The sequence below is a fragment of the Myotis brandtii genome, unplaced genomic scaffold, assembly GCF_000412655.1.
Source record: "Myotis brandtii unplaced genomic scaffold, ASM41265v1 scaffold833, whole genome shotgun sequence".
Taxonomy (NCBI): Eukaryota; Metazoa; Chordata; class Mammalia; order Chiroptera; family Vespertilionidae; genus Myotis; species Myotis brandtii.
In genome coordinates this window covers 604,877-617,616 of record NW_005371384.1, presented here as the reverse complement: position 1 = coordinate 617,616, position 12,740 = coordinate 604,877, and the positions used below count along the sequence as shown (strand labels likewise).

At 56.7% G+C, this 12,740-nt stretch overlaps 1 protein-coding gene across 1 annotated transcript in view; it reads left to right on the top strand.

Annotated features, from left to right (window-relative positions):
• The window catches only part of CTIF (CBP80/20-dependent translation initiation factor), a 257,814-nt gene that overhangs the window by 131,937 nt on the left and 113,137 nt on the right, over positions 1-12,740 (top strand). Inside the window, exon 7 of the mRNA XM_005884497.2 lies at positions 5,131-5,207. Within this exon, the coding sequence (XP_005884559.1) occupies positions 5,131-5,207 (77 nt within the window). The remainder of the gene's footprint in view (positions 1-5,130; positions 5,208-12,740) is intronic.

The window sequence follows — 12,740 nt, the reverse complement described above, 5'->3', positions numbered from 1 at the left end:
GCCTGTCTATGGCCCAGTGGGCGTGAGTGCCTTAGCACAGAGTCTGCTGGCCTCAGAGCCACCAGGCACACACGCTGTCCTGGCTCAGTGTGCTTGCTTAGTCCTCCCTTCCTCTGCCCTCACGTTCAGACCCAAGATGTGTTTGTTTCTTGGGTCTTCTCAGGGCAAGGCCCTTGCACCCCCAGCCTAGGGCCAGCAGCTCTGCCCTGGAGTGGAGGGGTTTTACATAAGATGTTTCTGCAACCAGTGCAGTAGCATCTTACAGAGTGCTGACCTCGGGGAGTGTGTGTGTGTGTGTGTGTGTGTGTGTATGTGTGTGTGTGTGTGTGTGTGTGTGTGTGTGTGTGTGTGTACTCTGCCAGAGCTGCACGCAGAAGGAGTATTATCTTCCCTCCCTCCCTGGAGAGACTTGGTTTATATAATCTACTTGTCTCCCAGGCCCATTTAGTTATTGAAAGTGGTCAGAGGTTAGACGGCGGGAAACTGCAGCCAGGTCTCCGAGCCAAAGGGAGAAGGTTCCCATGTAGAGACGCGGAGGAGGACCCGCAGGCCTTGGGTGGGGCAGGGTGGGGCCTCAGAGGCACCTGACTCCACTGATGAAACACACACACGAGCTGGTAAACCAGGAGGCCGGGTTGTCGTTTATGGCAGGGGACGGGGGCTCCTACCTGGACTGGCATTACCTGGACTGATGTCTATATGCAGCTTTCAGAGGGAGCGAGGGGTTTGTTGGGTAAAGAATTAGAGCGAAGGCCACTTACACTCAAAGGATAATTCTGACAACCTACTCAATCTCTCCTTCTCCACTGGAGGGATCTATCCCATCTAAAAAGCAGGGCGGGGTCTCTGGTTGAAAGCCGGACACCACCGCCCTGGCCAGGCCTGGAGATACCAATTTTTTTTTCTAGATTCTGTGTCACTCCTGTCATTGTGTGCTCCTTGCCTGGGGCACGCCACCCAGTCTGCTCTATCTTGTGACAGTGTTTAGGGCAGCTGCTTCCTAGAGAGTAATTGAGGGAGAGAGCCACACTTTCATTATGACTGAATCTTCCTCATCCTCATCCTCCTCCTCCTCCCCCGCCTCTCCCTCCTCTTTCTTTTCTTCCTCCTCCTCCTGCTCTTCCTCCTCCTGCTCTTCCTCCTCCCGCTCTTCCTCTCCCACACCCCCACCCCCAACACTTGCTATTCCCTCTGCCCGGAATATACTGCTCACAGATATTTTTTCCACCTTTTTAAATTGAGATATAATTTACATACCATAAAATTCGCCCTTTTAAAGCATACAGTTAAATGGTCTTTAATATCATTCACAAGGTTGCACCACCATTACCGCTCTCTAATTCCAGAATTCATTAGCAGTGACTCCCCATTTTCCCTCTCCTCAGCCCCTGACAACTACTAATCTTTCTGTCTCCTCAGATTCGCCTACTCTAGACATTTCGTTAAAATAAATCGCCAGTACGCGGTACTGGTGACTCCCTTCTTTCCCTGAGCGTGTTTTCAAGGTCCGGCCATGTTGTAGCATGCACCAGAACTTCCTCCTCATTGCCATGTCACATTCCGTCGTAAGGGCATACCACATGTCTCCAGCCACCGGTTGATGGACATTCGGGTCGTTTCCATTTGGGGCAATTACAGATAATGCCCCTGTGAACTTTTATCTGCACGTCTCACCTCTCACCAACGACTTTCAAAACCTGGTAGCCTGGGTCAGCAGCTGTCTGCTGGCAGGCAAGTGGCTAAGCACAGATGTCCTCCTCCCTCCTCCTGGGGGCCTCATACTTACCCCTGTTGACACCGAGATGCCGTTGTTTTGGGTGGAGTGTGGGCAACATCGTAAAGTATGTGAGTCACTTGGTACCAACCACCAGCTTGAGTTTGAGGAACGAAGGGGCTGGTTGGAGAGGGTCCTCCAACGAAGCGTGTGTAAACACAGTGCACCCATTGTATGCCGAGCCTGAAAGTTCTATGTAGGTGCCCAAGGAGGCGGGGCTTATTCACTTATTCACCAATAGGCTGGGGCCACAGGTAGCCTGTGGGTGGGACCAGTCCTCTATGGCCTGGATTGTCCCTGGGGAGGGAGGACCTCAGAGATGCAAGGCTTTGTCTATCACCTGTGTCACTTTGTTCAGCTGATCTGGGGCCTCCCACTGGTCTGCCAGCCTCAGAAAGGCAGTGTAAGCAGACTTCTCTGTCCTTCCCCAGCACACCATGTGGGCCCCAGGCTCTGGGATGATTCCCTCCCCCTTCCCTGACCTGGGCTTCCCACACCCTCTCCCCCTCCCCCCCCTGCACACACCTCTGCTGGACTCTCTCTGCCAAGACTGGGAGCTCCATGAGGACAGGGACCAACAGCCCTGCTTGTCCTGGCACAATCTGCCTGAGCAGGGTCGGGATCTGGGAGGGAGGAGAAGGAGAGGGAGGAAGAGGAGGAGGTGGAGGAGGAGGGCAACATTAGAAATACTATTCTATGTTCTTTACATGTTTACCAACTCCTTTCATCCTCATACAGACCCTAGGAGGCTGATGCTATTATTCCTCCATTTTACAGGTGTGGAAACTGAGGCACATAGACGTTAGGTCCTTTCCGCAAAGTCACACAGCCATCAAGAGGAAGAGCCAGTCTGAATGTCACGGTTCAGCTCCAGACCCATTCTTTTAGCTGCTACACTACTTTATATACACACGTGCATGTATATATTAATCTGGGGGATGGGTGGGCGCACTCAGAGGTCTCCCCTGTGGCTTATTTAGGAGAGCGGCCCCGCATGCCCACCGGGCCACGGGGAGTCCCAGCGCCCAGTTAGGGCTCCATGAGGTTGGGCCCCAGGGTAGCTCCTCCTGCTTTGGCCATTGTGGGCAGGGAGGAGGCCGGCATGCAGGTCAGAGCCCAGGACTCTGAGCCCCAGACGGGAGCGGCTGGCACCTTCTGGGCTCGTGGAGGGCCACGAGTTGTGGACAGCTCCCTCTGCCTGGGCCCCAAGCTAAGATACCGCGACCTGGGCCGCCAGCTTAGAGGGAGCCTCCGCTTCCTCCCATTGTCTCTGTCCGGCACACCCATGTGCTCCCGCAGTGACCTGAGGCCGGGAGCGAGAGAGGGAGGGAAGGGGCCACCGGAGCTGCTGGGGTGGGAGAGGGGAAATGAGAGGGGAAGACTTGGTGTTTGTCCTTGTTTGTGTTTTGTATTAAAGAAAGCAAATAATATCCTTTGAGAAAACCATTAAACAAAGCATATCCTAAAGCCACAGAGGCCCATTGTGGCTGCCTGGAGCCCGGAATTCATTCAGGCCTTTTTTACTGCATTGTCCAAGGCAAGATAGGGTGGGCGGGAGAGACTATTATTATTTTTAATATGTTTTTATTGATTTTAGAGATGGGGGAGGGAGGGAGAGAGAGAGAGAGAGAGAGAGAGAGAGAGAGAGAAACATTGATGTGGCATCAATGGCCTGCCTCCCATACGTACCCTGACAGGGGAACAAGCCTGCAACCTGGACATGTGCCCTGATCGAGATTTGAACTGACAGCCTTTCGGGCACAGGCTGATGTTCAAACTACAGAGCCACACTGGCCAGGATGGGAGAGACTGTTATTAAAATATATTTTGAGATGTGTCATTCTCTCCCTAGACTCAATAGGAGTCTAGACTGAGACCAGGGTCCCTGTGTCCTCCTGAGCCTGTTGCCCTTCCAGTGCCTCCCTTAGAGGCTCCCCGAGACTGGCTAGTCCTGGCACAGCCAGAGCGCCTTGATCAGGGGCTGAACCCTGAGCCCCCAGGGCCAGCAAGGCCCTCAGCTGTGGAGCCCCGATCTGAAGTGCTGCATGTGCCCTCACCATCGAGGGCCTGGGCTGCCGGCCCCACAGAACTGCCTGTCTCTAATTCGTTGCACAAGCTCCCTGGGCCTCAGTCTCCCTGTCTGTAGAGTAGGGTTTGGGGCAGTGGACCATGTCCAAAACACTGGACCCCGTCACTCCCCCTCTCACCCTGAGCGCAGCCAAGGTCCTGTGGACTCTGGGTCAGCCTGTCCCCAGGTGTCCCAGACCCAAGCCACCCTACCCCCTCCTCCCAGACCCCCAGGTTGTCCATAATGGATCAGCAGCGCTCTCCCCACGTCCCATCAGAACACACTCTTCTGCTGAGGAGAGGGAGGTGATCAGAACAGAGCTGGCCATCAGCCCAGCTTCTGCACACAATCCCGCCTGGGGCCTGCATTTCTGGGATCAGCCCCACGTCATAAGCAGAAAAGTGTCTGTCCAATCGGGAAGTAAATGTACAGACATGGTTGTCATGATGATGATACATAAAAGATCATCCTTAGGATTTCCCCTGGCACTTAGCTATTTGCACGTTCGCCGTCACTGCTCCTTGGGAGGATAAGGAATGAGGATCTTGGGTAAAATTGCACAGGAGCTCTGGACGAGGGCCCCCACGTCATAAGCAGAAAAGTGTCTGTCCAATCGGGAAGTAAATGTACAGACATGGTTGTCATGATGATGATACATAAAAGATCATCCTTAGGATTTCCCCTGGCACTTAGCTATTTGCACGTTCGCCGTCACTGCTCCTTGGGAGGATAAGGAATGAGGATCTTGGGTAAAATTGCACAGGAGCCCTGGACGAGGATGGGGGACCTGGGTCTAGTACGCCCCCTCTGCAGGAGGCTCAGGGTTTGCAGGGAGCTCCTCTCCTTGGCCCTGTCACCAGCTCAGAGAAGATGCTGACATTCCTGGTGTGTTGGGGAGCTTGTGAGGGAAGTGACTGGTCAGTGGGTCAGCCTGTGAGTCCAGGATGTGGTCCCAGCCCCAGGGCCAACCCTGCAAGACCTAAAACCGCTCACTCACCTCTGGACCTGAGCGTTCTCATCTGCCATTTGAGTGACTGGATAGGATGAATTCTAAGGTCCCATGTGTCCCTATTGCTTTTGATTCTGTAATTCCAGCATCATTGCCTGGTGGGCAATTCATTCACTCTGGTACTTTCCACGTTTCAGTCTGGCTTTGGTGGTCGGAGTCTGGTCTTTGCAAAGCACTCGGTTTCCTCCTGTCATAGACATCCTGATGGTTAGTTTGGTCCCAGAAGTTGCTATGCTCTTTCAGAGGTTGCTAACGCTGCCCCTCCTCCCCACACCCCAGGGCTACCACCCGATGCCCCATGAAGTGGAGATTGCGCACACGAAGAAGCTGTTCCGGAGGAGAAGGAATGACCGAAGGTAGGAGAGCTGCGTCTCCAGCTTGTGCTTTATTTTCCTGTCGCCCACCCGTAGCTCCGTCACTCCTGGCCCGCGCTTTGACACCTGTGAGCTCTCACGTGGGCTGGTAACCCGTCGGGCAGTAGCAGCAGTGCTCCCCACGGTTGACCCCGGAAAGGACGCTTCCCGAGTGCAGGAGGCATCCGGGTGGTTCAGGAGGAGAAATGTTCTTCCCACTGACCTCACAGCAGCAGCCGCAGCCCAGGGGCCGGGACGTAGCCGGCGGTGCTTTGAGACATGGCCTCCAGGAGGCTCCGGAGATCACAATGCCAAGGGTGTCTGTCCTTCCTCCGCCCCACGCTCAGCTCTGCTGTGAGGGCGGCCACAGCTCAGCCCCTGTGCCTGCTGCTGCTCTCAGCTGCCTGCAGAGCACTGAACTGCAGCAGGAACCAGGACCTCCCTGGTGTCCAGAGCCCCAGAGCCTGGGTGATACAGGGGCCAGAGCCGAGCCCCGAGGCAGCCCTGAGTGGGAACAAGCAGCCGAGGCTGGCCCGGCATCCGGGAGGCTGCCTTTGTTTCCTTCGAGGCGTCTGACAGGGAACGGTCTTCCAGGTTTGTTTCCAATGGAAAACCCCAGGTGCAGAACAGTCTTTGCAGTGTGTGGCCATTTGTGCAAAAGAGGTGTTGGGTTGGTTTTTTTTAAATTATTATTTAATTTTTGCTTGAACATGCATGTAAGTGACTTCTGAATGGAAATATTAAAAAGGGAGGGAGGGGGGAGGAAGGAAGGAGGCCGGCCTGCGGAATTAAAACGAGGTGTTCCTCTAGAGGGAATTTCTTCGTAGATAAAGGCGAGGCTTGTGGTTTTACCTTGAATGAACAGAGAATGTTCACACTCAGGGAGCAAAAGCCAAGAAGCAGCCCAGCCGACATCCTTGCCCAGAGAACTAGAAGTGCCTGTTCTCGCGCAGCTCCTGAGATCAGCGCTGGGCGGACCAAGGTCCTCCCTCCACACTCGGCCCTGAACAAGGCGGGGAGGAGGGAGGTGAAGGACTGAGCACCCAAACGCCTCATCATCGGGTCTGAGCTGGGAGAAGGGCAGTCCTGGCGTAGAGATGAGAAGCCCTGGGTACTTTTACGCCGTGGCATGAGGAGTGGGGGCTGGGCCAGGACAGTTGGATTAAGCCCTGCCCCTGGTTATTGTGCTGTGTGCTCCCTCCTTGCTGTGCAGCATCACAGAGGCTAATGCCTGGTTTCTGGGTTCCTGGCAGGCGGACGGTGTGGGGAGCACCCCCCTAAAGGGGCACTGGGGCTCAGAGGGGACTGGTGGTGCTGGGGAATGCAGAGGCTTGGCATGCCTCCTCCCCTACCTCGTGGTCCCCAGAGAGCCTGTCTGGAAGTGGGGGCGGCCCCAGGCTTCCGAGTGAGAGCCACCCTCTGACCTGCTTCCCTGGCTCAGCGTCCAGGTCCCCACCTCCACTGGGGCCAGGTCACCCGGCTCAGCAGGAGTCCCCTGGCCCGCGCAGGCCTCCGGAAGGCAGCGGCGTGACCCAGGAATGTAGGAAGAGGAGCGTGACATGAGACACTGGAAGCTGCCCTTCCGCTGGGCCGCTCTGTGTTAACAAACGCCCGGGTTAGGTCAGCACACCTCGCAAAGGATGTGGACCCGGGACGGAGGCCAAAGCCAGGCAATAAAGATGATTAAAGGGATGGAAAGTGCGTCCTGCGAGAAAGAGGCTAATGGACGGGGCCAGAGACACGGAGGCTGCAGGGGAGGGAGCTCTCACCGGTAAACTCATGAGAGATTTCTGCAGAGGGAGGGCCGAGGAGCCACTGCCTCCGCGGTCCCGGGGCCCCACACCGAGGAAACCAGCTGGAAGGGAGAGAGCACGCTCAGCTGGACCGAAGACACACTCAGGGAGCAAACGCCATGACCGTCAGAGGCCGGGCCTTGCCCTCCAGGCAGCAGTCGCACACTGAGCGAGTTGTGTGTGCGGGTTGGCGCTCCACCTTTATTCAGTCTAGAATAGGGACCCGTCTATCACTCGGCCTCACAGAGTCCCCGGGAGGGGCACGCTCAGGAGAAGAGCAGCAGCCGGAGAGTGTAAGAACCTCGTTATCTGGACTCAGAAGCCAACACCAGAGGCCGCCTGAGCCCCTCTTGGTGGAGCGTGTGATTCTGACATTTGAGGGACGGCTGTTCACGGCTTGCTGGCCCGCGCAGGCCTCCGGAAGGCAGCGGCGTGACCCAGGAATGTAGGAAGAGGAGCGTGACATGAGACACTGGAAGCTGCCCTTCCGCTGGGCCGCTCTGTGTTAACAAACGCCCGGGTTAGGTCAGCACACCTCGCAAAGGATGTGGACCCGGGACGGAGGCCAAAGCCAGGCAATAAAGATGATTAAAGGGATGGAAAGTGCGTCCTGCGAGAAAGAGGCTAATGGACGGGGCCAGAGACACGGAGGCTGCAGGGGAGGGAGCTCTCACCGGTAAACTCATGAGAGATTTCTGCAGAGGGAGGGCCGAGGAGCCACTGCCTCCGCGGTCCCGGGGCCCCACACCGAGGAAACCAGCTGGAAGGGAGAGAGCACGCTCAGCTGGACCGAAGACACACTCAGGGAGCAAAGGCCATGACCGTCAGAGGCCAGGCCCTGCCCTCCAGGCAGCAGTCGCACACTGCGCGAGTTGTGTGTGCGGGTCGGGGCTCCACCTTTATTCAGTCTAGAATAGGGACCCGTCTGTCACTCGGCCTCACAGAGTACCCAGGAGGCACGCTCAGGAGAAGAGCAGCAGCCGGAGAGTGTCAGACCTCTTATCTGGACTCAGAAGCCAACACCAGAGGCCGCCTGAGTCCCTCTTGGTGGAGCGGTGATTCTGAACATTTGAGGGACGGCTGTTCACGGCTTGGAGCAGGCACTTGCAAACTGTGCTCTAGTCTTCCCGCAGGTCCGCATCGTCTCCCAATTCGGGCTGGACTCCGGGTGTTCGGGGGAGTGGAAGTCTGAGGCACGTGCTATGGAATTAGCCACTAGACATGAACCCTCCTCCGCTCACTAACTCTGATCTGGGCAAATTACTTCCTACCTCGAAAGCTCTATTTTCTCTTCTGTAAAATGGGTCTATAATTGGGAGGCTCACACGAGCTACTCCTTGTAAGGTACCTGGAACGGTCTTAGCACCAGCTCACTCCTCGCATCAGAGGGGTTCGAGGCCCTCAGGAAACTGTGAGGTGAGAGTGGAGTAGATGTCTGCAGTGAGGGGTGGGGCTCATCTCCTGGTCTCAGGGGTGCAGGGTTTGCCCCGGAGCCCAGGGAGCTGTGCTTTGCATCCCCTCCGGGGTGCCCAGGATCAGTTGTTCCTCCTCTTGGATCATGAGGTGAGAGTGGAGTAGATGTCTGCAGTGAGGGGTGGGGCTCATCTCCTGGTCTCAGGGGTGCAGGGTTTGCCCCGGAGCCCAGGGAGCTGTGCTTTGCATCCCCTCCGAGGTGCCCAGGATCAGTTGTTCCTTCTCCTGGATCAACTTTTTAAGCTCTGCCCTCTGTGGGGGCCAGCGGGAAGGAGACCCCACCGGAGAGGCCTCTGCAGATTGCTCCCACGTGCAAGGGGCTGCTTCGACGAAAATTGGGCTGGGGACATCTTTTCCTCATGTATCAGATAAAGGTTAAGCTCAGAGACAGTGCAAAGGTTTACTCCTTAGAATTGTTCTTAAAACTTACACAGATGGTAACTACTTGTTTATTCTGGGAAACTGGTCGAAGATGTTTGCTGATTCCAGACAAAATTATGCATTTTGTGACGTAAACGTACTGAATGAGTATTTCTTGCATCCCCCAAAGAGCAAGGTGCCTTCGGGCGCTCCGTGCCATCCAAGCTGGAGACCTGCTGACCAGGAGGGGGGCCACTAGGGTTTGTCTCCCGCCTCAAGTTCCCCACCGTCAGGATGAAGGGCCGAGGAGCAAACTCGGAGCAGGGCTGAGTCCTGGCCGTGCGCGGACCAGTGCCTGGGTTGGCCTGGGTTGAGGTCTCACCTCCGGGTGTGGGGATCTGCTCTGCTCCTGCCCCGCCCCCCCCCTTCATTGGAAGAGATGAACAGCCTGAGGCTGTGAACGGATCTGTCAGAGTCTGTGTTCCCTGGAAGCTGACTCCGGGATGGAGCCCTGGGGACCCATAGAGTCCCGGGAGGGAAGGGCAGGACTGGGCAGAGGGGGGAGTTGAGCTGCAGTGTGGTCTGGGTCGGAAGTTCTACCCTACGGGCAGTTCTGAAGTTGGGGTGACTTTTTAGAGTGAAGGGGCAGGTCCTTATGTCCCCATGTCTGCTGGTCATCGGATGGGGACTGCTCAGGGGTGGGTGTGACCTTGGGCTGGGAGTTCTCTTAGCCTAGGGCAGTTTCCCTAGGGGCAGGGTGCCCAGAGAGCCCCAGAGAAGTGCACCCCCCCCATCCCTGGTCCCCGGGAGGTGCTGTAGGGCCACATGCTGGGCGCTCTGGGGTGAGCAGGTCCTCCAGCAGCTGTGGTGTCCTCTTCATTGTAGAACCAAGTAAGATCTCATCCCTCCTTCCCTTCCTCTGCCAGCATGTTCTAACCTCCCCCCCCCTTGGGTGCCAGACTCTTTCTCCAGGGACAAACAGGATCTCTGCACTCAAATATGAAAACGTAACTTCAGAATCGTCATTAACCCTTGTGAGGCCCTCTCCGTGGCACGTCTGACCATGGACCCCATGCTCCTTCCATCCTGGAGGTCTCCTTACTCTCCTCCTCTTTCCGTCTGAGCTGTGGGCCAGGAGGACCCTGGGAGATGATGCCCCGTGATCCTTTCTCCCCATCTCTAAGTCACAGTTGCTCTCTGGAGCTTGCCCCTCCCTTGTCACCTCAGACCATGTCTCCAGGAGTCCTGTATCCCATGAAGATGACTGTGTCCTGGGTCATGCCCACCAGGCGCTGAGCAGGAGTTAACCGAGGATGGAGCCTGGATCTCTGTCAGCTCTTACACAGGAGTTGTTCAGCCCTTTAGGAAGTAGTCAGTCCGCACTCTGCATGGGTTGCATACTTGCAAGTTTACCTGCTCTCTGCGGTTCATTTGCAACCCTCCATCTCCCCACAGTGTTTTCGTGGTTACTCGCGGGCAGAATGGGGATTCATTGGAGTCGCCCGGCACCCACCTGCCCAGCCAACGTTGGACGTTGGACGAGGAGATGCCCTGCCTCCTGGTTTCAGTCCCCACACTGTGCACCGGTCCTCTCGGCGATCTGTGTGATGCCGTGGTTTTTGCATTCATGTGCTTTTTGTTGGTGACTTTGCTGTTTGATGTGACACCCGGGCGCGGAGCTGAAGTGCTGTCTCGTGCTCCTCAGCGCCAGCAGGCTGTGCTGTGCCTCCCGGAGAAAACGCGCGTTAGAGAAGCTTCCTTCGGGCCTGCGTTGCCGCGCTGTTGCCCGGGAGTTCAGTGTTGATACAGTGAATCAACAATGTATATTAAATAAGCGGCCTTTAAACAGAAGCACACATACAGCAGGCTGTGCATTGATCAGTTGGAGGACACGCGGGGAGCGGCGGCTCACAGGAACTGCACCCTGCACTGCCCCTGGGAGCCATGGTCCAGTTGTTGCTAATTCAGTGTTTTCGGGATTGTGTAGAACCTACCTACCGCCAATAGCCAGGGTTGACTGTGCTCGCTCTTTAAAACGGAGAGAGATGCTGAAGGGCAAGGAACATGAGAGCGATGTCAGGCCTGCCAATAGCCAGGGTTGACTGTGCTCGCTCTTTAAAACAGGGAGAGAGATGCTAAAGGGCAAGGAACATGAGAGCGATGGCATGTCAGGCCGGAGTAATTGGTCTTGTTTGTGTGGTGGTAGCAGAAATGGGGGGCAAGGGGGGCAGCAGGGGACCCTTCCTCTGCCTGCTGTCACCCGGCTGGGGTTTCATTTACCCCGTCCTGCGACGGCACATCCCGGAGGCCCTCCAGGCTGCTCGGCCCTGCAGTGACCCTCGCTGTCATCCTGTCATCGGGCGCCCAGGGGACGGGGAGACAGATCCGCGCTGCCACTGCCCGCGGTTTGCCTTTATATCCATCCCAGCAAGGAAATTGCCCTCATTAAGTCCCTGCTAAAGATAGATAAGAAAATGGGACAGGCAAACCCCCACCTGGCAGGCAGCCCTGTCAGATTCGAAGCAGAATGAGTCAGATCGGGATTATTTTTAGGCTCCTCTCCTCCGCCCCACGCCCACCTCGCGCGGGCTCCCTTGGAAAGAAGAGCAGCTCACTTCTTGAAGCCAGATGTCCAGGCCCGTGTGTGATTGACGCACAGGCACTGCTCCGCCTGGAGGAGACCCCAGCCCGTGTGCAAGTTGTGACGGCCAGATCATCCTTTGGACAATGCCCACCTTGCCCACGGCTCCTGGGCAGAGCAGAGCAGGTGGCCAGGGGCCCCGCCAAGGCCAGCCCGTGACTCACCTGTGAACCCCTTCCTGCCCCCTCTTTCCTGGCACTTGCCTCATGCTCAGGCCCTGCTCTCAGCATCTTGTCAAAGGAGAGCAGACAGGGTCCCCCAGGGAAGGACCAGCATGTCCCTCGCCCAGCACCTGCATCTGCGTGGGGCCATTTTGTTCATTTTGGTGGGATACCTGGACGCCGGGCCTGCCCACCCTGCAGTGGGCATCTCCTAGTCGGTGCCCACTGCTGGGAAGTGGAGCATTGCTCCTCTTTTTTCACTCTCTGCCCCTTTTTCCAGCCATTAGATTTCATCCAGACCCGATAAACCCTAGATGGCAAAGGAGGCCCCGCTGGGGCAGGGACGAAGACAAGGAAGAGGCAGGGATGCACATGCCCGTTAGCCAGGAGAGCAGGCGCAGTGCCAGCTGGGAACTGACCGTGGAGACATAAATGCCGCCTCCTCGGGGTCACCACTGGTTCCTGGGGGCCCAGCAGTAGAATGGACCCCAGGAACCAGCCTCGGGAGTTGGTTTAATTACTCCTCCTCGAGGGCTTAGTGCCTTTTTTCTGAAATGCTGGGCATTCAGGGGTTGGCCCACAAATGTTAACCCCGACCCTGCCTCCCTTGCCGGAGCAGACGGAAACCGGCGCCAAGCCACGCAGCCTCCCGGGGGCAGTGTGTATGGTGGGCAGTCCAGCCTGGGCCAGGCTCACTGGGCTTCAGAGCTTGCTCATCCCCCACCAGCCAGCAGATTCTGAGAAAATGAGGACCAAGCTCATTCTCCTCATTGTCCCCGAGGACATGGGTGTGCAGCCTGCAGGGATGCCGGAGGTGACATGCCGTGGCAGGTGATGAGAAGTCCCATCCTGGCACCTGGCTCTCAGTCCAGAGACAGGCCCCCGCCCCCTCTTCTTCCTGTCGTTTGCTCCTGGGACCCCGGGGCCCCGGGCAGCGTGCAGGGAAGAAAGAACACTGGACCAGCAGTTGTAAATCTCGGTCTTCATCCTTGTGGTGTGGCCCAGGGTACTTCCCATATTTCTGTAGCCCCTGGTCTTCTCAGATATAAAATAGGGCTCCTGATTCCAGCTCTCACCAGTATTAGGGAGAGTGCAGGGCTGAGGACGG